The following is a 26,672-nucleotide window of genomic DNA, read 5'->3' as shown; positions in this document are numbered from 1 at the left end:
CAACAAATACACTCTCTTACTGTTTCTAAACTGAAAATGAAAAATGCACTTGATCGCAAATGTCGACACCACTCTATGGGTCGGGCTCTCATCAACCCGATTCTCATCCGGGTTATTTGATCAAACTTATCCCTGCCATGGTTTCAGTTATCCAATGTGATTTTGTCGATATAGAAAAAGTTGAAGAGCTTGTACTTGTATTAATCTCTTATGGATCATGAAAAGAGAGTTTTAGAAGTATGTGTCTTCTATTTGCAACAAAAACTAGCAAATATAGATGACACGAAGTCATATTTTGTCTTGGTCTCGTCACTTCACAAGCTAAATCTTCCATCTTAAAACCACAAATACTTTTAACAAGGTGCACCAGTAAACCTACACGACTTTTGTTCTAATAAAAACTTTGTTCTAACACTTATTTTATGCCTTATCATTAAGTGTAGATGTTCCTAATCTCTCTTGAATATTTCAACTGTTTCATACAAATTGAGCAATCATCGGTAAAGTCTAAAATCTACCGAATGTTTTATTTAAACTATGATTAAAATGTAAGCGGTGTGAGTGATGTGCTTATCTTTTTTCCTTCACTGACCAATGGATTTGCCGCTTTGAACTACTAATATACCAAAACAGAGCATTATGAATTTAAACCTAAAGAAGAAGAAATGGCAATCTCTTTACTCTGTCTTTTTCTCATCACCTTAGTTTCGTTAATCTTTGTCGTCAAGAAGATCAAACACTCTAAATGGGATCTTCCTCCAAGCCCTCCTACGTTTCCGGTTATCGGAAACTTACACCAAGTTGGAGAATTGCCTCACAGGTCATTTCAACGTCTAGCCGAAAGAACCGGGCATGTTATGCTTCTTCACTTTGGGTTTGTCCCTGTAACTGTAATCTCATCGAGGGAAGCAGCTGAAGAAGTTCTTAGAACTCATGACCTAAAGTGTTGCACCAGGCCTAAACTTGTCGGGTCGAGGCTAATCTCTCGGGGTTTTAAAGATATCAGTTTTACTCCATACGGTGAAGAGTGGAGAGAGCGGCGTAAGTTCTTGGTGCGCGAGCTTTTCTGTTTCAAAAAGGTTCAGTATTTTGGGTATATCGTAGAAGAAGAATGTAACTTGCTGGTCAAGAAACTGACGGAATCAGCCGTAGGTCGGCCTCCGGTTGATTTGAGTAAATCCCTTTTCTGGCTAGCTGCGAGTATCCTGTTTAGAATTGCTTTTGGACAGAGTTTCCACGACAACAAGTTTATCGATGAAGACAAGATCGATGAACTTATATTTGAAACCGAGACAGCTCAGGCTAGTTTCACTTGCTCTGATTTCTTCCCTATCGCCGGCCTTGGATGGCTCGCTGACTGGATTTCCGGGAAACACAGGTGGCTCAACAATGTCTTCTTCAAGCTCGATGCTCTGTTTCAACGTGTGATTGATGATCATTCAGATCCTGGAAGATGGAAAGATCACAAAGATATCGTCGATGTAATGTTGGATGTGATGCATAAACAAGGCAAAGATGATTCTTTGAGGCTCACAATAGATCATATTAAGGGGTTTCTCACGGTATCAAAACTTGTTTCACACGTTTGTATTAAAATGGAATCTGAATTGATTTAACATAGTTTCCGGGTGTTTTGTAGAATATAATAATCGCAGGGATAGACACAGGAGCTCTTACCATGATATGGGCAATGACAGAGCTCGCAAGAAACCCCGAACTAATGAAGAACGTTCAAGGCGAGATTAGAGACAGCTTTGGCAACAATAAGGAGAGAATCACCAAAGAAGATCTAAATAAAGTTCCTTTCTTAAACATGGTGATCAAGGAAACATTCAGATTACACCCAGTAGCTCCTCTTCTGCTCCCAAGGGAAACAATGACTCACATCAAGGTTCAAGGCTATGATATTCCTCCAAAGAGACGGATCTTAGTCAACACTTGGGCGATAGGAAGAGATCCTACACTCTGGATAAATCCGGAAGAGTTTAACCCCGAGAGGTTTATCAACAACCCTGTAGATTATAGAGGACAACATTTCGAGCTCTTACCGTTCGGGTCTGGTCGAAGGATATGTCCCGGGATGGGGTTGGGGATCACTATAGTGGAATTGGGACTCTTGAACTTACTATACTTCTTCGATTGGAGAGCACCTGATGGGATGACACATAAAGACATCGATACAGAAGAAGCTGGTATACTTACAGTAGTCAAGAAAGTACCTCTCAAACTTGTCCCAGTTCGAGTTCAGTGATTGCACCAAACTCCAGTTCCAGACTTTTTACAAGTTTTGAATAAACTTTCTCTGTACATATGGAAACGTATAATGCGAGTATATATGTATGTAAGATGATGTTAGAAAGAACATGATCCTGCTTTGCTATGAATAGAAAAGTTTCCATGGCAAAGGAAATAGTTGATAAAGCTGTATATAGAGAGTCTCATGATGGCTCTTTGATATGCCTCTATAAATTCAAGTTTGTGCATGGGTAAGAGAAGCAACAATGGTTTCATCATCTTTTCAAAAACGGTTTAGACAATTCTGTGATATGCAATGATTAGGAGATTGTGTAAGAATTAAGATGAAACAACAAAAAGAGAGATATGTAACCTAACGGTGGAGACATCTTATGAAAACATTGGTCTTGAAGACTAAGCTAAAAATAAAACCTGTTTATTTCACCGCCGCCGTCGAAACATTCAAGCGGCTTACGGCGGAGAGAGAAGAGTTCCGATGGGACGAGAGGAAAAGAGATCGACGCGGCGTCACCAAAAGTCCAAAACAACAAATTAGCTAGAGAGAAATTGCAAGATCAACCTTGATCTAAAAGAAATTGCAAAATAAACATGTTGTTTTTAAAAACTACCAATTTAATCCTCCATTCCCAAATTAAAATGTAATTTTTTTCTTATTAACTTACACAACTAATTAATTACGCTGCTGAAATTTCTTAATATTAGATTGTTAGAACATAATTATATATTTCTAGCCAATAAATTTTTGAGGCAGAAAAATGATTTATCATGTAGAACATGTATTAATTTATCATGTCCAGATGACGTGAACCAATCAAATATGGTATTCTATATTTTTTTAAAAAAAATTCTTGAATAAAAACTATATTCAATTACTTGAATCGAATAACTTATGTGCATCTTTAAAATTTTCAATCATGACATATACAAAAATATGTTTTTTTTTTCTACATATGATGAGATATTCAATCATTCTAGGATGAAAAAACTAAAAATGATTATCTCAAAGTCACGTAAAATTTTGAAGAAAAAAAGGAATGCAAAAGGGAGAGAAAGCCACGTAAGGAGACATGTCTCAAAGTCTCACAAGTGGTGTTTTTGTCCTAACACATCACAATGTATCATTTTGTCCCAATATGTGTTAGTTGACTAATTAATGCACTATTCTAAGATTTTTTCACCCAATTTCTCAAAATTCAATAGACAGGTGAAGTTTCCAAAGTCAAATTTCCGTTGATATCCACATCTTCCAGACGTACCAATAAAAGAGATTTTAACTCATACTATCCCTGTCTTATAGAAATGGAAAAGAAAAAAAAAGTTACTAGTAATCATCCTCTTGCTTTTGCACGATAGTCGATAGAATATCAATCTGGTTTTCAGTTTGGTTGTGAATAGTCTATTAATCTCCACATGTGAGTCAATGACTTGGATCCAATATAACTACTGAGCTAACTTTTATTACAAGAGTTATTATAGCGTTGACGTCATTGTTAGGTCATTAACATAAAGCGAATCCGTAAAGTTAATAACTTTATCTCATGATTCCAATCATGTTTTCCTCCCAAATCACGAAACAGCTTATTAGTCTAGCGGGGTGTATTCAATCTTACATTTTGAATGATTTGAGTTATTTTGAGTTTTTATATGATTTTAAAGAATTTAGGTGAATTTAAGAAAGTTGTTATGATTTATTGTTAAATCATCTCAAATTCCACCTAAAACCATGAGATTTAAAATTCTGTATTTTTAACTAAAGAAATCCACTAAAAGGGTGTATTAAATATTATATTTTAAGTGATTTGATTTATTTTAAGTTTTTATATGATTTTGAAGAATTTGGGTAAATTTAAGAAAGTTGTTATGATTTATTGTAAAATCCTCTCAAATTCTACCAAAAACCATGAAATTTACAATTCTGTATTTTTAACTAAAGGAATCCACTAAAATTCACTTAAGTCTCTTAAAGTCACTAAAAATCCAATCTTTAAAATATTTTCAATAAAAGGGGATTTTTAAGTAGATTTTAGAATCACTACTTCAATAACATTAGATTTCATGAGACTTTTAAAAATCCATTATTGAATAACATAGGATTTGTTATTTTAACACAAATCACTTGACGTGTTTGATTGAATACACCACCCTAAAATTCACTTAAGTCACTAAAAATTCAGTCATTAAAATGTTTTCAATAACTGGGAATTTTTAAGTAGATTTTAGAATCACTAGTTCAATAACATAAGATTTCATGAAACTTTTAAAAAGCTATGATTGAGTAACATAGGATTTGTTATTTTAACACAAATCACTTAAAATATTTGATTGAATACACCCCTAAGTACCAGAAATGATTTCAACTTCACTTCTAAATCATTTCTCTATATATATAAGTCTCTTCGAAATGATTCACCAACACCAAACAAAAATAACCAAAAAGAAAACAAAACCCCAAAAAATTCTAAATACATTTAACATGAAGACAACAAAAGAGCTAAGACGCATGTTTTGCTTTATCATCTTCTTCTCATTCTTCTCCTTCATCACAAAGAACATGGCATATCCTCTCTCTACAAACTCTCGTTGGATCATCGACGAAAAAGGGCAAAGAGTGAAGCTGGCGTGTGTGAATTGGCCATCACATTTGCAGCCTGTGGTGGCGGAAGGGCTGAGCAAGCAGAGTGTAGATGACTTGGCCAAGAAGATAATGGCAATGGGTTTCAACTGTGTTAGGTTTACTTGGCCACTTGATCTAGCTACAAATGAGACGTTGGCTAATAATGTTACTGTGAGACAATCTTTTCAAAGTCTTGGTCTTAATGATGACATTTCTGGTTTCGAAACAAAGAACCCATCCATGATTGATCTTCCCCTCATTGAAGCTTACAAGGTATGATAGTATTCAATTTATTGGATCTCTTTCATTGGCATAAAATAAAAGAATTACAAAAACTTTTTATTTCGGTTGAAAATTTAATAAATCTAATATAAATTTATGCTTATTATTATGGTTTTAAGTTATAAATTATATATTCTTTCAAACCTCGTATTCATGTAAATTTTAGATATTAAAACATATTAGTTTGTTAAATAATGTTGTTATATAACAATCACTATTTTTTTACTGTTGTTGTCAATTTTATTTTATTTTATTTTTTTAAAGTTAATTTGTCAAGATTTTACATTGGTGGTATACTAGCTAATTGATTTACCAACAATCTCATAGTATTGTTCTATCAGTAAAGGTAAATCTATTGGTTCGGACTTCGGATATCCGTCCGAAAATTTTAGAATAGCTTTATTTAGTTCATAATATACAAAAATAATTTATAAAGATGGATTTGTCAAAAAGAAATTACATAGATGTGGATCCAAATACTTTAAAACAATAGTTCAAAACCGAAATTTCATATATCATGTAGTTTTTTACCCTAAGTCACTCATCTCCTTTGAAAACAAAACTTACTTTTTTTGTTTTTCTTTCGTTTTTGCAGAAGGTGGTAGCTAAGTTGGGAAACAATAATGTGATGGTGATATTAGACAACCACGTGACCAAGCCAGGGTGGTGTTGTGGCTACAACGACGGCAACGGTTTCTTTGGTGACACTTTCTTTGACCCTACTACGTGGATCGCCGGTCTGACCAAGATAGCCATGACTTTCAAAGGTGCCACTAATGTCGTTGGCATGAGCCTCAGAAACGAACTTAGAGGACCAAAACAAAACGTCGATGATTGGTTCAAGTACGTATATTTGTATAACCTATTCGGATCCTTTTTCTCTCTGAGTTTATCTTCTATATAATTGGTTTAATGAAATTGAATTGCATTAAACATTTAACGGTTACATAGAAAGAAAGAAAAATATAAACTAGTGGCCATCTCTTGCACGTATTGCTTTGAACTTTAAGTGCCTTTTTTCATGTTTGCCCCATTCGCTGCATGTGTACCGTGTACGTGTAAGAGATCGCTATTCTGTAATGTTAAAATCAGTATTTTGTTTTTTACCTTCAGTGGCATACGTTACATTAAAAGTTCCTTTTTAACGAAAAAAGTTTAGAACACTAAGAAGAAAATAAATGGACATTTTTAAAGTATTTTTATCAAAAAAAAAAAAGATAATAGTTGAGTGACATATAAGGATTAAAGACTTTACTTACGTACGGTTTCACGGAAAATAAAATGTATCAATCAAATAAGAAATTTCATATTTTTCCTTGTTTTTTTTTTGTTTTTCCTAGAGCCAATATTATTAAGTGGCACATAATTTTTTTATGCTAGAAGCCTATAGAAGACTAGAACCACAGTAAACGATCAAAATTCTTAATATTATAGCAACAGTCTATACCAGCCCCCAATGATTACTTACGTCGTCTAACCAAAAAAAAAAAAAAAAAAAAAAAAATTGTGTGTTATATTTAGATTATACTGTATATATTTAATTCCTTCGTATTCAAAAATTAGCAATGATTCACTGGGCACATATTAATATGTTACTAATGTGGTTTGTTTTAAATATGTTGTTTTGTAATTTTTAAAACATATATTTTTTTGTCAATATATATATGTGTGCTAGATTTGATTAAACTTAAGGAAGATTTATATTTTATTTGTCTCATGTAGGTACATGCAACAAGGGGCCGAAGCAGTTCACGAAGCAAACCCTAATGTACTTGTAATCCTTTCTGGCCTCAGCTACGACACCGACCTCTCATTTGTCCGATCACGACACGTAAACCTAACTTTCACTAGAAAACTCGTGTTTGAGCTCCATCGGTACTCTTTCACCAACACAAACACATGGAGTTCCAAAAACCCTAACGAGGCATGCGGTGAGATTCTGAAAAGCATCGAGAACGGGGGCGGTTTCAATCTCCGTGACTTCCCGGTGTTTCTTAGCGAGTTTGGAATCGACTTGAGAGGCAAAAATGTTAACGATAATCGCTACATTGGATGTATATTAGGTTGGGCCGCGGAAAATGACGTAGATTGGTCGATTTGGACTCTTCAAGGAAGTTACTATCTCAGAGAAGGTGTGGTCGGAATGAGTGAGTTTTACGGTATCTTGGATTCGGATTGGGTTCGTGTTCGAAGCCAAAGTTTCTTGCAAAGATTGTCTCTGATTCTATCCCCGCTTCAAGGTATATTCGATATGTTTTTGATACACAGCTTTACTTTTTGAGTTGAAACCAGACTAATTTTTTAGAGTTCACAATCGTCATTCGCCACCAAGTATAAAATCAAGATTTGATGGTGGCTATTTTACCAACCATTAGATTTTTTTTGTCACATACTAATAAGAACAAATATGTTTTAGATTTAATAACTTTATTCATTTAGATGTTAGCTGAAATGATATTTTAAAATAAAAAGAATTTGCTTATGCTTGTTCATTAGACATATGATTAATTAACATCTCACTATTCTAATTAATTTAGTATTGCAAACATGTTTTATCAGGACCAGGCTCTCAATCCAAAGTCTACAATCTTGTTTTCCACCCGTTAACCGGACTTTGCATGCTACAAAGTATCTTAGATCCAACCAAGGTCACTCTCGGTCTATGTAATGAATCTCAACCATGGAGCTACACTCCTCAGAACACCCTGACACTCAAAGACAAGTCCCTATGCTTAGAGAGCACCGGGCCGAATGCGCCGGTTAAGCTCAGTGAAACGAGTTGCTCGAGCCCTAATTTGTCAGAATGGGAGACCATCTCAGCCTCTAATATGCTCTTAGCTGCTAAATCAACCAATAACTCACTTTGCCTTGACGTGGATGAAACAAATAACCTCATGGCTAGTAACTGCAAGTGTGTGAAGGGCGAAGACAGCTCGTGTGATCCGATAAGCCAGTGGTTCAAGATTGTTAAAGTTAGTAAATAATGAGGTTTAAATTAATATAGATTATTCATCTCATATTTAAATAACGGTTAAGAAACTCATTCTACTATATTATTTGGAAAGTACATTTTAAATATAACCTTATTTTTTGTAAGTAATTACATAGGTATGCCATTAGAAATAAAATTTTAAAGAGTAAATTAATTTATTTCTTTAAAAATTAAAAAATCAAATATTAATTTAATTAATTAAATTTAACTCAAAAACGAAATACATTATTAATTTCCAAAAAAGTAACCAATTAAAATCAACAAATTAGATTTGATATCTAAATTATCATATTAATTTTTTATTAATTATTATACTTCACCTCTCATCTTTATATGATTCTATTTTTGCGAAAAAATAATATCATCGTTATAAAAAAATAATTAGAGTTTTTTCGCATATGCCACAATTTGAATTTTTAAAAACGAATATAAACTGTTCAATACATGAAAAAATACTATAACGGGTCAAAAGTAGATTTAAGAAATTTTTTTACTGAGTACTGTGTCATAATTTGAATATTTATATTCAATTTCATACATATTATTTTAAAATTTATAATCTTATATACTACAATAATTAATAACATATTAGATTTTTTAATGTGTATGATGTGATTCAATTTTTAATACAAGCAGGAAAATCCTAGAATTGACGGGTTTAAATCAATATTAATACAAGATGGTATACTACAGGTGAAACTCTAAAATTAACAATCAAAATACAAGTATATAATTTTAAACACTAAACAATATAAATAATATCAACAAAACATATACAACTCGCAGTTTACTATACATTTAAAATCAAATAAAATAATATCATATATTTGTAATCAACTTTACAATAAAAGTTTTTAGTTTAACTAAAATATAAGCCTACCTGCTGTATAATGCAAGTTAAAATTATAAATAAGCAGATTACCATCACGATGGATGTACCTTCTCACATACACACTTATCAAAAACTTAAAACCTTTCAAAACCTCTTGGTATATTCAAATTAGGATTTTTCATTCATGTAATCATTATTCCAAGGGTTTTGGGATGTCTTATGAAATGATTTTGGCAGAAGAGGATGTAAAATTTTTTGAATAAAAAGTAGTCAGCAAAACATATGTTTTATTGGAATTTTTTAGATAATTAAATCAGAGAATAGGGCTGGACATATGAGTAATCCATTTGAGTTCGGGTAGAACCCGTTCGGGTTTGGAATTAATGGGTATATGATTTACTACCTAATAGAATAATTCTAAATATCTGGTTCGGGTCGGGTCCAGTTGGGTTTGGGTCAGTTTGGATAAAAAGTTTCAGGCCCTAAAAATACTCAAAAAAATAGAAACGGGTATTTTATATGTAGATAGTGCGTCTCCAAACAAAAAAAACTTTTAAATTTATTAAGTTTTAATAAATTTAATTATAATTGAATATATTTTACTAAATTTTGACAAATATAGCAAACATAATAAAGTATACAATTTAATTTATACAAAATATTAATGTCCGTGCTGTATAGCACGGGTTATGATCTAGTTAAGTTCTTATAAAAAACAAGAAAGGTAACTCATTAAGTTGTAAACTTTATTTTGTGTATGTTACTATTAAATGGAATATAACGTTATTATGCTATTAGTTTATGGTTATTCTCCTGTTTTATTTTTGATATATTATTTTAAGACTGGAATTATTGTAACAAATATTTTTAATTGGACATTTATAAGATAACTATATTAATAAAAAAAATCATAATAAGGTTAGAACATAGATTTTAGTCCCAAATATATACTTTCAGATGATAAAAAGTTTCCAATATCCAAACAAGCAGTTCGCCTTTCAAAAAAAATTAAGAATCAAGATTACGCAAACATAATAACTAGACATAATCTGAACTAAACCGTATCATATCACTCTTTTGAGCGTTACTTGAGCATTAGACCATGTACATAGCTCATATTTTTAGAGTATCAGTAGCCCATTTATAATTTTTTAATAGACCAAATACAGAAAATTGGGCTGAGCCGTATCAGCCCATTGATACTTCTGATACTCAGTTTCATCTTACGTGGCAGGCACTGATTGGTCGCTCATTTGTTTTTTTTCGAAAAAAGAAAAAACAAAATCAAATTTCTTTTGTTTCTCTCAAAAAATTTCTCTCTCGGTCATTTCGCCGATCAATTTTTTTCTGTTTCGATTCCTTTTAAATCTCTTCCCTTTTCTCGAAAATCCTTCTTAGATCATCAGCCATGGCTTCCTCTAATTTCGATGGAATCCTCTTGTGAAGGAACGTGTAGGTTCAGTTGAAGTAGAGGCAATGCTTTCGAGGACGGCTCCATGTTTTAATGGTGATATCAGAAGCCATGAGAGGGTAAAACATTTCTCATTTATTGAACAGATTGGCTAGCAACCTAGCAGGAAATTAGCTGATTTGAGTTCTTATTGTTTATGGTTCTGCTTTTAAAAAAAAAATTATCTGTGTCCTATAGGTGTCATTGCCGTTCTTGGATTTTATTAGATTCTGCAAGCAGCATATGAGTGATAAAAGGAACGGTAAGCGTAATTCTTTCAACTCTTATTTCTGCAAAGCTGCTTACTTGAACTTTCTTAACATCATTTATCTGAATTGATGCAGCCCACATTTTTAGAGGCAAAGCCACTTTCTTCTATCAACTTTTGGATGAATTCTGCAGAAGCTCGATCAAGTACCCACTATGATGCAGTATTCATGAAGGTTGGTGAGTATACATATTTTCTCATAAAAGCTCTCCTAGTAGCGCATAGCTTTTTCTGGTTATTCTAAGATATCCTGCATCATCTGTGTCAAACTGTTTCACTTGTAGCTATCATGTCTCTGTTCTGTAGCTTTTTCTAGGATGCTACAGCAGCTGGTGTCAATGTGAGTCTGCTTTAAGTTTATCAATTATGAATTATTGGTGGTTGGTTTTGCTTCAAGTTCAAATCATCTGAAAAATAGACTATTAATCTGTTGTTGACTATTGAATCTCGGGTATGTTTTAACTATTGAAGTGCATATTGTTGGTAATCTGCATTTAATTGTGTGTCTAAACTGAAGTTATGAGATGGAAAGTGTCTCAGTAAATTGAATGCTAGTCTCTAGAGTTCTTTGTGTTGAAACTGAAACTGAAACTGAAACTGAACACTTGAATTTAATAGTGATTTGGTAGATATGATTGATTCGTTTCCTCTAATGTTGGCTATAGATATTGTGTTTTAGACTTGAAAGATGTTTTGGAAACTTGAAAGCGAGATCTTTCCAAGGACATAAAGATCATCTTCTAGTTCCTTGCTGTTTGATGGGAAATTGCTTCCAAAGTTGGCTGCTTGCAGGTTTGTTACCTTCCGGCTCTGTCTTGGTAAATTGGCTATAACTTTCAAACCATAAACCTAAACCGTGATCCGTTTTTTCCTGTAGTTTCGTATGACTGTTGTTGATATTCACACCAATTTTTTAAATTTTCTGGGTTGATTTGCCACTCCGTTTATGGTTTGAATCAAGACAGACGAAAACTAGAGTGAAGGTGTAGGCAATGCAAAATGAGCCGGTGTAGAGAACGATTGGCAAGAAGAGTTGAAACAAGCAGCAAGATAGAGAAGATTGGCTTCTTTGCATAGTTTGTGCCTTCTATTAACTTTGTATAGATAGAGAGATTACAATGTGTTGTTGTTGTTGTGTTGTTTCTGGATTCTTCGACTTGTATATTTGTGTTCTTTCTTACACGTTTATGTGTTCTTTGCTATATACACTTTGCTTTATATGTCTTCTCTTTATGTTCATACAAATGTTGTAACTAAATTTTTTAAGAACCAAAACACTTCAAATCTTTCTTTTCAAAACAACAAACACCAAAAAAAAAAAACTTATGATATTTAAACCAATTTCACTAATGCAAACATAAATAGTAGGAGTATTATAAAAAATCTCAAACAATAAATAAAGTAGTTGGTCTAAAAAAATATTAAAATATTAAGAACCATGATTACGAAAACATAATGTACAAGATTAGACATAATTAAATTAAATATACTAAAATCATACGAACATTCCACTTCTTACAAAACTAATTAGGGATTAACACCAACCAAATGAAACAGAGAGAGATAAACCAAATGGAAAAATTCTTCTTCATCTCTGTCTTTCTTCTTCCCTACGTCATCACCACTTTCGCTTTCCCTCCCTCCACCGACTCACGCTGGATCGTCGACGACGGCAACAAAGGGCGGCGCGTGAAACTCACGTGCGTCAACTGGCCGTCGCATCTCGAAACCGCGGTGGCTGAAGGGCTTAGCAAGCAGCCGTTGGATGCGATCGCAGAGAAGATAGTCTCAATGGGTTTCAATTGCGTTAGATTGACTTGGCCTCTCTACTTAGCCACCGATGAATCTTTCTCTGCTTTTATGACAGTGAGACAATCACTCCGCAAGTTTCGTCTCTTTGAAGCTGTTTCTGGTTTTCAAACTCACAATCCAACGATTCTTGATCTTCCTCTAATCAAAGCTTTCCAGGTAACAAAACTCGATAAAATGTTTACCTTTTTCAGAATTTCCCTGGAAAGGTTTTGACTTTTCTATCTTCTTCTTAGGATTCTTGAATTCTTGTCTAGTTTGTAATCTATTAATTAGGGTTTCAGGATCAAGAAAGATGAGAAATTTGTTGTTCTTTCTCTTAAAACAGGAAGTAGTGTATTGTCTTGAAAAGCATAGAGTAATGGTTATCTTAGACAATCACATAAGCCAACCTGGTTGGTGTTGTAGTGACAATGATGGAAACGGGTTTTTCGGCGATAAACATTTAAACCCTCAAGTTTGGATCAAAGGGTTAAAAAAAATGGCATCAATGTTTGCTAATGTTTCATCAAATGTGGTTGGTATGAGTTTAAGGAATGAGCTTAGAGGCCCTAAACAGAACATTAAAGATTGGTACAAGTATATGAGAGAAGGCGCTGAAGCGGTCCACTCAGTGAATCCGAATGTTCTTGTTATTGTCTCGGGTTTAAATTACGCTACTGACTTATCGTTTCTCCGAGAGAGACCCTTTGAAGTTAGCTTCAGGAGGAAAGTGGTGTTTGAGATACATTGGTATGGATTTTGGAATACTTGGGAAGGAGATAACTTGAACAAGATTTGCGGGAAAGAAACCGAGAAGATGATGAAAATGTCGGGGTTTTTGCTCGAGAAAGGGATACCGTTGTTTGTGAGCGAGTTTGGGATTGATCAAAGAGGAAACAATGCAAACGACAATAAGTTTCTAAGTTGTTTTATGGCTTTAGCAGCTGATCGTGATCTAGATTGGTCACTATGGACTCTTGCAGGAAGCTATTATATAAGAGAGAAAAGTATTGGATCAGATGAATCTTATGGAGTTTTGGATTTTAATTGGTCTAGCATAAGGAACTCAACCATTTTGCAGATGATATCTGCAATTCAGACTCCTTTTATAGGTACACAATTTGTTTTTTCAAACTTACTTTTGTTTTATATGATCTTGATCAATAACAAATTTGCAATATTCAGGACCAGGGCTAATGGAAACTCAACCAAAGAAAATAATGTTCCATCCTTCAACTGGACTTTGCATTGTAAGAAAATCATTGTTTCAACTAAAGCTTGGTTCTTGCAATAGATCAGAAAGCTGGAGACTTTCTTCTCATCGAGTTTTATCACTAGCAGAAGAACAAATCCTCTGTTTAAAAGCTTATGAGAAAGGAAAGTCTGTTAAGCTACGTCTGTTTTTCTCTGAATCTTACTGTTCGAAATGGAAACTTTTTTCTGACTCGAAGATGCAACTCTCTTCTATAACAAAGAATGGATTCTCTGTTTGTTTGGATGTGGATACGGAGAATAACAACATTGTGACGAATAGCTGCAAATGTTTACGAGGAAACTCGAGTTGCGATCCGAGAAGCCAGTGGTTTAAGCTTGTTACTAGCACGAGAAGACGGTCTAGACCAAAACCTTTTCTTCAAATTAGTCTATACTCCAAGACATTTCTTCAGAAATCTTTATCAGTTTAACAAGGTCATCAAGAGAAGAAATCGGTTCATTTCCTTTTCGAGTTTGGTTTTTGGATCGGCTATACCAGATTGGACACATTTAGCTTTCACATAGTTGAAATGCGTATGCACCTAACTCAAAGTTTATACCTTATGATTGCAATTTTTTCTTTGTATATAACATTTGATCTGAATTACACATAATACACACACTGTACATTTTACTAACAAAGATTATTTATGTGTATTTCAGTAACAACTTCACAGTTTAGCTGTTTGTTTCTTCTATATTTATGAATCTTGCTTCTTCTCTTCTAGAGATCTCGGTGTAATCCTGACCTTAAGACCATGTTTCATATACAAAGTCGTTGTTACTCGCGGAACAACAACATGATCTTGATCAACCTTGATTGAGTAATTCAGCAAGATCGAAGCAGCCACCATTTTCATCTGCAAGTAAGCAAATGTTTTCCCTAAACAAAGTCTTGGACCTGCATTGAACACGACGTATTTAAACTGATCATCACTCACGTATTGCCCTCCTTGTATCCATCTTTCTGGTTTGAACATTTCACAGTCTTTTCCCCAAATCGATTCCATCCTTCCCATTGCATAGACTGAGAAGTAAACCCTTGAGCCTTTTCTCAAGAAAGTTCCATCCGGAAACACATCTTCCTCGGTCGCTTGTTTCATTTCCATTGGAATTGGTGGATAGAGTCTAAGAGATTCTGACAATGCTGCTTGTAGATAAACCATATCGTTAAGTTCTTTGACTGTGAAGTGACGAGAACTCTCCTTTTCTCCGGTTTCATCAAGCTTGTACTTGTTCTTCTCTCTTTGGTTCAAGATTTCTCTGATTTCGTGAAGGATCTTGGTTTCGACTTCCGGGTGTTTTGTTATCAACCAGAAGAACCAAGTAAGCGCGACGGAACTCGTGTCTCGTCCGGCTAAGATGAAGCTTGTGCAGAACTGTCTGAAAAACTTGGCGGTGAATCGATCATTTTCATCGCCTCTTTTGTGACTTTCGATCTGTATTAGCCTCGAGAGGACATCGGATTTGCTATTCGCTAATGTTCCTTGGTCCTTAAGCATCGCGATTCGTTCAACAACCATCTTGTCGATAAAGTTGTGAACCGTCTCAACCGCTTCCCTAAGCCCTTTCTCATACCCTATATCGAAAAACTTCATTGGTTTCCACACAAAAGGCGGAATCATGAACCGAAACAGAGTAGACTCTGTTGCTTCTTCAAACGCTTTGGCGAATGGAACGTGAGGAAGATCATCATCCAAAGTCCCCGGATCATCTCCAAGACCCGCGATGCAGATATTATCAAATGTTAACCGTAAAAGAATCTCTTGAAGATCAAAAGCTTCTTGTGACTTGGAGAAACTCTCCATCACTTTTAAAAGCTTCCTCTCTATCAAATCTCTCGTCGTCTGGAAAGAATGATCCACGAAGCGAGTGGAATGCATTTCTGTTATGATGATCCGTCTCTGTTCTTTCCAAGATTCATCATCCGCATTGAAAATACCATCTTCGAGTAAGTCACGGAATCTCTCTTTGTAAAACTCTCCTTTAGGAAAGTTCTTGAAATTGGTTTTGAGCATGTATTCGATGTTTGCAGGAACACTAGTCATGGCTCCGTAAGATCCACTAAACCAGATTCCTTGGTAAGGAAACGTTCCTCGGCTTTTCGTCAAACATCGGGTGACCCATCCAAACATATCGTGAACATGAAGGAAGAACTCGGGAGTTATCCCAAACACAGGCCATTGTACTGGTTCGCCTTTGTTGGTTAACTTCGCTTGCAAGCAACCGAAAAGGAATAAACCTAACAACGCAATTGATACATCTTGAAGACAGAGATGACCAGAGATGCGATCTATCAATGACATTACAGAATTTTCATTAGACATATTTTGTATAATTTATTTCTCAGTGACTCTTGTAGTAACTATAAACATGAAAAATTGGAGTTCAAGGTTTAATGTTTAATGTTTCGTAAAGACATGTAAATCGAAGATTCAAAGAGAGGATTCATCATGCGTTCGGTGCTTTTTTCGCTTAGAGACTCAGACAGTTTAAGGGTACTGGTCTACTTCAAGAACACGACGTTACCTTGACGTACACGAAACGTTATGTTTGAAGTTGAAAATGCAAATTGTATGTATGTGCTATTAGGTCAGTGTCGTAAAGAACTCGGAAGAAACGAAGCTACAAATGCAAAATCTGCATGTCAAATCTTAACTATCTTTTTAGTTCAAATCCCACAACCAATTAACCACGTTTAATCTTCTGGTTCAGTTTATAACCAAATTTATCCTTAGCATTGGTATGTTTTTAATCTATTCCCAATTTCCCACCATTTTAATAGGTGAACTTTGAATTTAATTTTTATAGTTGGCCAAATTTGTTATGTTTTCTGACCTTATCCCACCGTTTTTCAATAGGCCCTTTTACAAAAGTATTGGGCCTATAAATCAATCGAAAGCCCATATATTTATTTGTTCAATTTGGAGTCTGATTTTGATTAAAGCGTAGATTCTTCAACTTATAATTGGAATCAATAACGAAACAAAAAGACGAATCAAACAAAGATTTGTGTTGGTGAGAGAACAGGTAAAACAAAAAAATTGGGTGATGAAATTTAATGAAATATACCAGAAGACAGGTAACACTGTGAAAATAGTAAAATTTAAACACAGAGCTGTTAAATTCTGGCCAGTTTAATATTTGCTCCGGAAACTTGAACATCTCTCACTTTTTATAATCTAAGAGAGTTCACCATTATGAAGCAATTTCCCAATTCTAAATCCATCAATTTCGCACAAAAACTAGATCTAACTTTAGATTCGAAATTTCTCAATACGATTAATCGATGGAGACGAAAAGAAGCCATCGGTTCTTAGGTTTTTACTAATTCGAACGAATCCGAATTTCGCAAAATCCTAAAGAATCGTATTGAAGATTTTTGATTATACGCTTTCGGTGACACGCCCTTCAGAGTTACAAAAACTCTATGACGAAGAGCGCAACGCCTTTCGAAAGCGATCTAAAGAAAACATTGTCAAACGAAGAACAAAAACAAGAATTGAAATAACTGACGGCTAAGGAGTTTTGACTGGGGATTTTATTGAATTAGGGTTCGGAAGGAACTTGCTTTTATAGAGAGAGAGGTCAAAATTAGGGAATGTCGTTAATGGACCCTTTTTAGGCCCATATTGTTGTTAATCAACATTTGGTTAAAATTTGGATCTCTTTGATTTTGGGCCACTTTTGTCCAGTTTGGTTAAAGGAATACACACCAATATTTTTCCTATTGAAAATGCATTACAGAAAACAAAAAATTCATTTTTGTCTTTTTTTCAGTGTCAAGTGAAAAATGTATTTCAGTGTTGAAACGAATTTGTATGGATTATGTGTAATTGTAAATTTTGTCTATCACCTAATTATTTGAGATCCACTCACAATAAATGATTTGAACGTTAAATTAATATTATATTAAAAACTAATGTTTAAAATGTATTTTAAAAATTCTAACTAATGTGTGTGTATTACGAAAATAGTCTATTTTAAGTCACACTTATAACCTTAAATTTATTAAATAAGAAATCAATCTGTTTTTTGGGGGTCAAATTATACGAAATCTATATTTTCAAGATGATTTTTATTGTGGTTGACAGAAAAAAAACACTAAGGGGGAGTCTTTTTGCCTTAAGGTTGTTGTACTTGTAGTTGTACACTAATTGCTGTAAAATAAGAAAAAACTTTTAGTGGATCTTATATACAACTTTTAAAATAAATATGACCGGTAAAGGATGATTCAGCAATGTTAAAACCATTTAAAAGTTCTAAAACGCTTTGCAGTCACATCCTAAATCTTTCAATTAATACCCTAGAAGTGATTTTTCATTGTTAAATTGCACTTTAATATTTCATAATCCTTCAATGAAGAACCATTTTTAAAAAACTTAAGATATCTCTAACATCATAAGATTAAAGTTGTAGTCAACCATCACTATCAACACTGCCATGCACCAAGTAAGGTGGATATCAGACCACGTGTCAGTGCCCCATGAATCAGAGGGAGATACAGAATGTGATCATCACTAGCACAGAGTCCTCTATTGTCCCTTTCACAGGTCACTGAATAAGACAGCTAACACTAGAACAAAGATGGTATTGCCTGAAAAAGAACTCTTACCCTAGGTCAACCCAATTTCGGTCTCCTATCAATTTTATATCCGTATTTAAAAAGTAAGAACTTAAATCTAAATATTACTACACTTTCATTATATCAAAAGAAAAGAAAAAGAGTTATCCAGATGTGACCTTTTAGAACTTTGCAGGAGTCGTTTAATTCATGTTGATAACCAAAAAGAACTTTGCATGCGTAATTTAATTCATGTCATGACCAAAAAGAACTTTAGATTCAGACATACAAAAAAAAAAAAAAAAAAAAAGATACAAATTCTAACCAAAATGATGTCTACTTACACTTTGTTATATCTTATGATGATGATACACATTACAGATAACACCTAGAAAGATGTTTCTCCTTCCACGGTGATACTCCGGCCACAGTCTACGCTACTGCCGGAAAATCCATCTTCATGACTGTTATCATGGTCACTGTCACAACATGATCCACTCAGAAAGTGATCTTGACCGACTGTTTGCTCAAAATGATTATGATTAAGTCTGGTGCAGCCGTTGATGGTTATGTTGATGGAGACAGGTTCTGTTAACTGCTTCCCATCTCGTGGAGGCGAGAAGACCACCGGCAGGTATAGCTCAGCCTCGCATGGAAATTTCGAGCTCTTGAAGTGTTCCTTTAGATCCTCCAAACCCTTTATTGGCGATCAAAAGTAACAAAATAAACACAATTGTGACCTTTTTTTTTTGTCAAGCAAACACAATTGTGACCATATCATCATACTTATCATAAAATTCAAGACGTTGGTTTAACAAAATAAACACATTGTGACCATTTCAAGTTTATTTAGTTTGCCATTTCAAAACATTAATGTGTATATTATACCTGAACTCTCGCATATGTGATTTGGCAAATCTTATGCGAATTAAAAACCTCCCAACGCTGACCATGAAATGCCTTGTAAAACCTCCAAGCTGCTTCCGGAGATGTCATGTTCACAAACCCATAACCAACATTGCACTTGTTGCTAATATCACAACAAAGAAAAGAGTTATGATTTTAGCTATAAATATAACAAATACTATATGTCATTGAATTTTGACAAAAAAAAAAAAACTATATGTCATTGAATTTCGATGCTCGATTACTTGAAATCCATGGGGAGATACACGAAATCATAAGAAGAATACGGCTGATGATGAGACTCATGTTTATTGTGCTCCTCGGTGATTGCTTCGTTTATGTGAATGCAATGCTTGTCCAACATATCCAACAGTAGCTTTTGACTATATAAACAAAAACACTGAAAACCTTAGAAAATTCACACATGGAATCTCATAAAATAAAAAACCTACAAGAATCCTAAGGGATAATGTTAGTCAATTAAGGTATGATCAAAACAAGAATATAATTAAAAGTTTGATTGAACATAACATTGGAGAATTTTATCTAGAATATAAAACTTTGAATATAGCACACGAATCCATGTGAATATTTTAATGAAAGATCTAAATCTTTATTCATCCTAGAGTGTGCAAAAGCTTCGAACTTTAAATCCATATAATTACTTTATTGAAGATTAGAAAGATTTAGTCTTTAGTTTCTTAGAGAATAATTGAAAAACTTTCAAATATTATAATATACTAAATAAATTAGATTATAAAGCCCAACCTGTACTTGTTTGGTATGTTCTTGATCATCAAAGTGGTACGTGGATCTCTGCAACTCGGATCTTCCATGGTTTCTTCACTGATAAGAAACTGACTTAGTTCCATGTTCTTCATCTGTCTTTTCTTCCCCCACTTAGCCACATTCTTGCTTTTTGTCTCCGCGCATTCGGATTCCGTTCCTCGGGTTCCTCGAGTCTTATTATCGTCAGCATCGATGATACATAAGGAACGCATAGAAGCATCAACAGCAATAACTCCATTTTTAGGGCTCACATTCTTGTTTTTATCTTTGATGAAAGATACTGGCCGCCTCAAAGGAGGAATTAGGATTGGTGGCTCTCGAAGCGGTTGAAATGGTAGCTGCGGTTGCCTAGATGACCTGAACCTGTTCTTAATTCCACCAGGTCGACTAAATTCGATCACAACTTGCTTCCCACCAATCTCTTTACCATTCATTCGATCAAACGCTCTCGCCGCGTCTCTCACATCATAAAACTCAACGAACCTTTGATGTTTTTTGTACGGTGTCTCTCTCAACTCTTTGATCGGACCTGAAACATAGATTCTCACATAAACAAACGGTCCAATATAATCTATATTCAAAAGCTAAAGATGTTTCATAGCATGCAAACAATGAATCCATGATTCATGTAAATAATAATGTAATTTATACCATAGCTTAACATTTTAAAGTCTTTGTAAAATGTTTTAATTCCTGACATATCCACAAATCGAGGAAACAAAGTAAACTAAATCAAGACATAGAAATTAGAAAAAAAAAAAAAAGAACAGTACCGTAAACTTGGAAAATCTGTCTGAGAGTAATGGAAGAGACCTCAGGGTCTAAGTTAAATATTACTAACGTTCCTTGGTTACAACCTCCGGGAACGGCACTAGTCGCCGGAACTACGAACTGAGCCCACACAGGTCTACCGGAAACAAACCCACGCGCCGATGAAGTAGAAGGTGAGCTCCAGACGCTTCCACCTCTAGCTTGTTGCTGCATGTGTCTACCACAAACTTCACGTACCGCTCTTTTAGCGTCACGTATATCGTAGAAATGGACGGTCACGATTCCTTCAGAGATTCTCTCCATTTGCACGCCACGAACGTCGCCGTAAACCTCCAAGTCACGTCTCACCGTAGACTCGGTTACGTCACGTGGTACGGAGATCAAAGAGAGAGATCGCGTCGGAGTATTTGACGGCAGAGGAAGCCGTTGAGCTGCCGAAACGCCGTTGAAACATGGACGCGGTGGTGGTGGTGGTGGTTGAGGAGGAGGAGGAGAAAACATCATCGGATGTGGTGGGATATTGAAGAATGTGAAAACTCTTGGCTCCGTCGGAGATAATCCGTACGACGACGGAGGTAACGGAGGAGGAAGCTGTGGAGGAGGAGGAGTGTACGGAAAGTGAAAACCGGAGGAGATAGGGTTGAATGGTATAAACTCTTGAGCACGAGGGTCTAAGTTTCCGACGAACGGAAAAAGTCTGGAGTCTTCCATTAATACCAGAGTTGATATTTTCCGACGAATGATGAAGTTTCTCTTGATCGTGTGAGAGAGAGATACTGTAACGTCGTCTCTCTCTGTCTTTGCTCTTATTACAGACAAGACAGTGGAAGAGAACAAATGTTTATTTTTTTGTGTTGTAAGCATTTAAGTTTCTCGAAAATGACTGTTTTTATGTTAAATCGAATTTATTATTACTATCCTCTTGTTAAGTTACGTTAATACCCCTACGCACTTTTTGTTGTAGGCTTTGGGTTCTTTGGTTTTACGAGGCGTAATATAGAAAGTCCCTACGCGACACGAATACTGAGTACGTGGAAAATGTTCATCTTTAAGTTTCGATTAGTATTTTTTAAAACAGTGTAAAGAAAAGCTACTAATTGAATGTGATTAGAAATAAATTGATAAGGAAAAAATGGTTATGGACCTTATGGTAATATATCGGAGGATTATTATGGGAAGACTTTTTTGGACTATCGGAGAATTTTACTTTTTGATTGTTTTGTTGGATTTTCTTTTGTCTCACTCATAATTTGCAGTATCTTATATATGGCATTCGTACTCCGAATCTCACTTTTCATTGTTTGTTATACATCGTCGTATCGTATCAATGTAAAGTATACTATAGCGGTAACATAATAGAGTTTTTTTCGATTAACGACGATACGGTTCTAAATATTTTCGATTGACAACATTTTAGCGTTTAAACGATAAAATTAAATTTTAATGGAGAATATGAAACATTTTTTTTTTTTTTGTAGTTTTCCAAATAGTTTGTAATTTTTAACCGTCTAAAACTCTTAACTATATTTTCACCACATGCTGCATTGTCTAAATAAATTTCTCAACTTATCGTAGAAAATATTATTTGGTGGACCAATAATCAGTTGAACTTTAACCACAACGACTATAAATTATCAAGCAAACCATATGAATACCAGCTACTAATTCTATAGACAGACATCATAACAAAAAAATAGTAACCAAAGCTGGTCTTGGAGCTACGCAAGCGAAACTTTAGTTTGGGATCTAAAGTTTATGTGATAGGTAAAGATTGGTAGTATAGTCCGCATAAAACCTTTTAAATTGAGGTAATTTAAAGAGGTAAGTTCGACTCGAAAAGGAATCTCACATCATAGAAGGAAAACAAAACAAAACCTTATGAAATAAAGATCAAAATTAAATCCACATAAACCTTTGGGCTTTCGGTTTAGACGTATAGACGTATAGACGTATAGTTCACCACAAAATGTAGCTTAGGGTTTGTCTGCGGCTTAGTACTCATACACTTTGTATTTAGTCGCAATTGAGCTTTTTTGCTTTGTGTTTTTTTTCCCTCCTTTTCGTTCATTTTGTCATATGTTGAGGAGGTGAGTATATTTTTTAGCATCTCCAATATCAAAATATCTAGTGTGTGTGTGTGTGTTTTCTTTTCTTTATGTGTCTAATCTCCAAAACATTTAAGTTCTAGCAATAGTTAGCTGGAGACTTTCTATTTTTGGTTAAAAGTTAGCTAGAGACTTAACTCTTAGGTTGCACCCAAAAACAGAAGAAAAAAAAAGACTTAACTCTTAAGGATACATTATCGCGAGTCCAACTGTCCAAGGAGGGTACATTATTACACACATTCACGAAATCATTAGTTTAAAATTCATACAAAAAGGTTTTAATGATATTAGAATCAAATTATCTTTAAAAAGCAATATCATTGTTTAATGTGGATACTAGTATAGTGAAGGAAAGTGTTTGTTAAACACGAAGTAGTGACCAAACGCACGTGCACATGAAAATCTCGGTTCGAGAAGAAGACTCCCCAAAAACCAACGACCAAAAACCATAATCTTGGTTTTCGTTTTCTATTTTTTTCAAGGTAAAGTAATAATTTACCTAAATACCACTTCTTGCTTACCACGTAATTCAATCTCTTATTTGTTCTACAAGTATGATTCTTTTCGGGAACTGTACATGAGATATACCAACTTTAGTATTTTACCATACAAACCCAAACCACCACTGAACCAAAATTATTTTGATTAGAGTTCAATTATAGGTTTGCTAAAACCGAACCCAAAACAAAGATTGAAGATACAACATGATTATACAACCATCTTTAGATTTCTGGCTCTAAGTCTTGGTTATTGTATCCTAATCTTTCAAGTTAGTGAAGCAAGTTTTGTATCTTTGAGCAAGACCAAACATCCCTAGAGTGCCTCCAGTGTGAAGCATCACTACAATGCTTGATTTCTCGTCCTGCACAAGCTCTGTTGCTGTCTCCCAAGCGGCTAAAGTATACATTGGATCCACTAAAACTCCTGTCTCCTGTGCAATTTTCCGACACATCTCCACTTCTCCTTCCAAGACCTTCCCAAATCTGCAAGAACAAAAGGAACTAGATAATTGATAGATCAAACCACTCTAAAGCTTCAAACTTGGAGTGAAAAAGATCATTTTCAGTGTATCTTCAATAGCGAAAAGAAGAACTTGCATATGCACGTACTTTCTCGGGTGTTGACGATCTATCCATTTGATCATTTGATTCATATCCAAGCCGCTGCAGAAGACTGAGCCAGGAAACTGCCTCGAAAATTCTGCTATCAAGTGATCTTCATGTCTCTTGTAATTTTTGAGTGTATCAGCTAGCATCACAGCATTGATTTCCCATGGAAGCCTGAGAAGAATGTATAAGTAAGCTGGTAACCAAGATGCTTCAAGACTCGGCAATGAGATAAAATGCATACACAAAGAGTATTGGTAAATCTTGTGAGCAGAGCCTAACCCTAAAGACATAGCTGCAACTCCTAAACCCACAGCAGTTGTTCCAGTACCAGCATCCACTACAAATTTAACCGGCCTCTTCTTCCCGAGTAAATGATCCTGTGACAAATGCTGCACTAACCGAAACATACCTGCGGAATAACAAAGTCCTTGTTAACTATAATGCATAAACAATAATCTTGGTCAATTCTTCCACATTGATCTGGTCCACTACCTAAACTAGATATCAAAAATCAATCTTTACCAAGTAATGCAAGAGCATCTCCTGCGCCTTCATTAACGATCAAAACCTTTCTACGAGAAGTTTTCATACTCGAAAAATCATCCATTTTTGCAACATTCATAGTGTCACGTCCCTCAACAATGTCTTTAGCCCATAAGACAGTACCATCTTCCCCAGCAACAAGATCCGCATAAGTTCTTAGCATTTCCTCTCTATTCGCATACCTCGATCTTGGAACATACTGAACATTTCCATACATAGTTGAAACAAGGTTATAACCAGTCAAAACATCAGGCTGTTCTCCACGCAGTAGCAAATGTGATCTTAGACCTCTCTCAGCACAAGAAACAGCTGCAAGATATACAAATAACTGATTCAAATTGCAATCAAAAGTCAATACCATTTCTTCTCTAAAGATTCAAACTTTTACCAACAGCAGCTGTATGTGCACTTTGACAACCTCCACATGTAACCTACACACAAGAAAAAAACTTCTAAACTTTAAGCCATTTCCAAAAAAAAACCCAGTTGAGAGATATTATAAGTGATCACATTCTCACCAAATCAGTCACTTTATGATCTTCAACAAGTGGTAACAAAGCATCAAGCTTTCTAGCTTTGTTACCATTCACAAGAGGATGTAAAAGATCATCTCTAAGAATGTAAAAAGAAGATCCTTGCTTCGACTTCGACATTTCATCTCCGAGATGTGGACGAGTGTTGTTCAAGAAGGAGAATTTATCGATTCCTTTGACAGAAGAAACACTAATCTGCTGAATTGGAGATGCAGGACACTGTAATCCCCATTTTCTATCGAGTAATTTAGACACAAACTCTCGTGAATCGATCTCGGAAGTAATGGGAATTCTCTGAAATTGATTAAGACATTATCCCCAAAACGCAATGAAATCAGAAAAAGTTCAGATTTTTTTCTGCAATTGCAAATGGGTATTCTTAGAAGTGACAAAAGGAACGATTTTTAATTGATTTAGATGACGCAGAGAAGAGAAAAGAGAACCTGAGAAGACGAGTGAAAGTGATGAAGATTTGATTTTCCGGTCACCGCCAAAAAAGTTGACCGTTGGACCTTCATTGACGCTTCTCTCTGCAAAATTTCTTCTATTCCGGAGCTAGCGGAGAAGATATGGAGGTTTTTAGACGTGAAAAACACGCGCTTACTCACACGTTGATGGGCTAGGCCCTGTGAGAAAATACGGCCCATATATTGTGGGCTATTTTTGTAAATTTATGAGATGCAGAAATATATTAACCCCACAAATAAAAAACTTTCTTTATATTAGTATATTAAATATGTATCATCCCAATATAATCAATGTTACATCGAAGAAGGGATCGTCAAAATACATCTAAAACAAGAAAATATTACAAACATTTTTATTACAATAGTAATAAGTTCGCGCGCCGATCACAACTCTAGAAAAAGAAGAGCGATCCAGCAACTGCACCAACAACAGAGACAAAGCCAAAAGCTACGGTGGCATCGCTTCCGGAAGCTTCTTTTTGTGGTGGAGGATAGTTAGCGTACGAAGCATCGCTTCCAATAGGTCCGGCGACTGCCACTTCATCATCTCCATTGGCATCATCGGGAGTAACAGCTGCATCGTCGTTGTCAGTTGTTCCAATAGCATTGTCATCAGCTGGACCCTCTGCTATATCACCTCCAATGCCATCGGTTGGAGTTGTAGCGGTGGGAGCTGAGGCGGTGGTGGTTGACGGTGGTTTTTCGTTCTCAGCAGCTGATACGATCACGGCGGAGATAGCGACGAAGAGGAGGAGGAGAGCTAGGTGAAGACGCGCCATTATTTTTTAATTTAGTTATTTAGTAATCCCCAAAAAACTTTTTTTTTTTGAAAAATGTTTTATGGGTATTTTGTTTTATTTATTTATCTTGAATTGTGTAATGAGGGTCTTTGCTTATATAGTTGTTTGATCAAAGTGCTAAGATGACTCAACGCAATTTGAGGTTTTGCCAAAAATATTAAAGGTTGAGGAAAAAATTGCAAATTACATATTATCTTCTACTCCTAATTAAGCTTTTTCTAAATTCTAATCTTATCAAATATAGCAAAAACAATTTGAGAAATAGGATTTTAGATTTTTCTTCGATAGAATATTAGTACTCTAACTAGATTTTGACCCGCGGTATACCGCGGGGCTAGGTTTTTAA

General features: G+C 34.9%; 9 protein-coding genes, 2 long non-coding RNA genes, 1 other non-coding gene and 1 pseudogene across 21 annotated transcripts; 6 read left to right on the top strand and 7 right to left on the bottom strand.

The window, feature by feature from the left end:
- Positions 1-651: 651 nt before the first annotated feature.
- On the top strand, positions 652-2,251 carry CYP71B16 (cytochrome P450, family 71, subfamily B, polypeptide 16; the record flags this gene model as incomplete). The annotated part of the gene is made up of 2 exons (NM_113522.1): positions 652-1,562; positions 1,640-2,251. The coding sequence occupies exons 1-2, from the start codon at positions 666-668 to the stop codon at positions 2,249-2,251; spliced, it is 1,509 nt and encodes a 502-aa protein (NP_189246.1). The 5' UTR covers positions 652-665.
- Positions 2,252-2,502: 251 nt separating this feature from the next.
- AT3G26147 (uncharacterized protein) lies at positions 2,503-2,795 on the top strand (the record flags this gene model as incomplete). The annotated part of the gene is made up of 1 exon (NM_001125230.2): positions 2,503-2,795. Exon 1 carries the CDS (start codon positions 2,628-2,630, stop codon positions 2,793-2,795), a length of 168 nt encoding a protein of 55 aa, NP_001118702.1. The 5' UTR covers positions 2,503-2,627.
- Positions 2,796-4,555: 1,760 nt separating this feature from the next.
- Positions 4,556-8,323, top strand: AT3G26140 (Cellulase (glycosyl hydrolase family 5) protein; the record flags this gene model as incomplete). 3 transcript variants are annotated; one of them, NM_001338793.1, is made up of 4 exons in its annotated part: positions 4,556-5,143; positions 5,748-5,995; positions 6,875-7,392; positions 7,712-8,284. In NM_001338793.1, the coding sequence occupies 4 exons, from the start codon at positions 4,604-4,606 to the stop codon at positions 8,134-8,136; spliced, it is 1,731 nt and encodes a 576-aa protein (NP_001325999.1). In that variant the 3' UTR covers positions 8,137-8,284. The 3 variants fall into 3 exon arrangements, with proteins under 3 accessions (NP_001325999.1, NP_001326000.1, NP_189245.1); NM_001338792.1 differs by having other exon boundaries at positions 4,668-5,143; positions 7,712-8,323; NM_113521.2 differs by having other exon boundaries at positions 4,808-5,143; positions 7,712-8,196.
- Positions 8,324-10,078: 1,755 nt separating this feature from the next.
- On the top strand, positions 10,079-10,442 carry AT3G26134 (annotated as a pseudogene). The gene has a single exon.
- A 10-nt stretch (positions 10,443-10,452) lies between these two features.
- AT3G26135 (2-oxoglutarate/Fe(II)-dependent oxygenase family protein) lies at positions 10,453-11,818 on the top strand (the record flags this gene model as incomplete). Its single annotated transcript, NM_001338791.1, has 4 exons — positions 10,453-10,506; positions 10,625-10,688; positions 10,829-10,869; positions 11,660-11,818. The coding sequence occupies 4 exons, from the start codon at positions 10,453-10,455 to the stop codon at positions 11,681-11,683; spliced, it is 183 nt and encodes a 60-aa protein (NP_001327392.1). The 3' UTR covers positions 11,684-11,818.
- AT3G04995 lies at positions 10,459-10,694 on the bottom strand. Its single transcript, NR_141141.1, has one exon. It is a non-coding gene; the product is annotated as an other RNA (long non-coding RNA).
- A 392-nt stretch (positions 11,819-12,210) lies between the features above and the next one.
- Positions 12,211-16,089, top strand: AT3G26130 (Cellulase (glycosyl hydrolase family 5) protein; the record flags this gene model as incomplete). Of its 3 annotated transcripts, none has more annotated exons than NM_001338789.1 (3): positions 12,211-12,662; positions 12,832-13,597; positions 13,671-16,089. In NM_001338789.1, 3 exons carry the CDS (start codon positions 12,243-12,245, stop codon positions 14,168-14,170), a joined length of 1,686 nt encoding a protein of 561 aa, NP_001327393.1. The 3 variants fall into 3 exon arrangements, with proteins under 3 accessions (NP_001327393.1, NP_001327394.1, NP_189244.1); NM_001338790.1 differs by having other exon boundaries at positions 12,267-12,662; positions 13,671-14,381; NM_113520.1 differs by having other exon boundaries at positions 12,267-12,662; positions 13,677-14,170.
- Positions 14,276-16,066, bottom strand: CYP86C2 (cytochrome P450, family 86, subfamily C, polypeptide 2; the record flags this gene model as incomplete). The annotated part of the gene is made up of 1 exon (NM_113519.2): positions 14,276-16,066. The coding sequence occupies one exon, from the start codon at positions 16,064-16,066 to the stop codon at positions 14,441-14,443; it is 1,626 nt and encodes a 541-aa protein (NP_189243.1). The 3' UTR covers positions 14,276-14,440.
- Positions 16,090-16,742: 653 nt separating the features above from the next.
- On the bottom strand, positions 16,743-17,318 carry AT3G04975. Its single transcript, NR_141139.1, has one exon. It is a non-coding gene; the product is annotated as an other RNA (long non-coding RNA).
- Positions 16,804-16,949, bottom strand: AT3G04985. Its single transcript, NR_141140.1, has one exon. It is a non-coding gene; the product is annotated as an other RNA (small nucleolar RNA).
- A 1,106-nt stretch (positions 17,319-18,424) lies between the features above and the next one.
- Positions 18,425-21,619, bottom strand: TEL1 (terminal EAR1-like 1). Its single transcript, NM_113518.3, has 6 exons — positions 20,772-21,619; positions 19,978-20,527; positions 19,455-19,592; positions 19,192-19,333; positions 18,593-19,000; positions 18,425-18,533 (listed from the first exon to the last, which is right to left on the bottom strand). The coding sequence occupies exons 1-5, from the start codon at positions 21,478-21,480 to the stop codon at positions 18,692-18,694; spliced, it is 1,848 nt and encodes a 615-aa protein (NP_189242.1). The 5' UTR covers positions 21,481-21,619; the 3' UTR covers positions 18,425-18,533; positions 18,593-18,691.
- Positions 21,620-23,380: 1,761 nt separating this feature from the next.
- On the bottom strand, positions 23,381-25,610 carry AT3G26115 (Pyridoxal-5'-phosphate-dependent enzyme family protein). 5 transcript variants are annotated; one of them, NM_001338785.1, is made up of 7 exons: positions 25,503-25,610; positions 25,045-25,416; positions 24,915-24,957; positions 24,506-24,835; positions 24,263-24,392; positions 23,984-24,154; positions 23,381-23,857 (listed from the first exon to the last, which is right to left on the bottom strand). In NM_001338785.1, the coding sequence occupies exons 2-7, from the start codon at positions 25,177-25,179 to the stop codon at positions 23,632-23,634; spliced, it is 1,035 nt and encodes a 344-aa protein (NP_001319645.1). In that variant the 5' UTR covers positions 25,180-25,416; positions 25,503-25,610; the 3' UTR covers positions 23,381-23,631. The 5 variants fall into 5 exon arrangements, with proteins under 5 accessions (NP_001319645.1, NP_189241.3, NP_001327498.1 ...); NM_113517.4 differs by having other exon boundaries at positions 25,045-25,353; NM_001338786.1 differs by having other exon boundaries at positions 25,045-25,610.
- A 103-nt stretch (positions 25,611-25,713) lies between these two features.
- Positions 25,714-26,395, bottom strand: AT3G26110 (Anther-specific protein agp1-like protein). Its single transcript, NM_113516.3, has one exon. It carries the CDS (start codon positions 26,303-26,305, stop codon positions 25,919-25,921), a length of 387 nt encoding a protein of 128 aa, NP_566790.1. The 5' UTR covers positions 26,306-26,395; the 3' UTR covers positions 25,714-25,918.
- Positions 26,396-26,672: the final 277 nt, after the last annotated feature.

The sequence above is a fragment of the Arabidopsis thaliana genome, chromosome 3, assembly GCF_000001735.4.
Source record: "Arabidopsis thaliana chromosome 3, partial sequence".
NCBI lineage: Eukaryota > Viridiplantae > Streptophyta > Magnoliopsida > Brassicales > Brassicaceae > Arabidopsis > Arabidopsis thaliana.
This window is presented reverse-complemented; position numbering and strand designations above follow the sequence as displayed.

What these genes read in the sequence shown, in the direction of transcription:
- AT3G26110 (NM_113516.3), bottom strand. Translation starts at nt 26,305, where the DNA reads ATGGCGCGTCTTCACCTAGCTCTCCTCCTCCTCTTCGTCGCTATCTCC.
- TEL1 (NM_113518.3), bottom strand. Translation starts at nt 21,480, where the DNA reads ATGGAAGACTCCAGACTTTTTCCGTTCGTCGGAAACTTAGACCCTCGT. An exon ending in AACATACCAAACAAGTACAG is followed by an intron (nt 19,593 to 19,977) that starts GTTGGGCTTTAT and finishes TTGTTTATATAG; the next exon opens with TCAAAAGCTACTGTTGGATA. An exon ending in TATCTCCCCATGGATTTCAA is followed by an intron (nt 19,334 to 19,454) that starts GTAATCGAGCAT and finishes TTGTGATATTAG; the next exon opens with CAACAAGTGCAATGTTGGTT.
- AT3G26115 (NM_113517.4), bottom strand. Translation starts at nt 25,577, where the DNA reads ATGAAGGTCCAACGGTCAACTTTTTTGGCGGTGACCGGAAAATCAAAT. An exon ending in TGCACATACAGCTGCTGTTG is followed by an intron (nt 24,836 to 24,914) that starts GTAAAAGTTTGA and finishes TATATCTTGCAG; the next exon opens with CTGTTTCTTGTGCTGAGAGA. An exon ending in AGATGCTCTTGCATTACTTG is followed by an intron (nt 24,393 to 24,505) that starts GTAAAGATTGAT and finishes GTTATTCCGCAG; the next exon opens with GTATGTTTCGGTTAGTGCAG.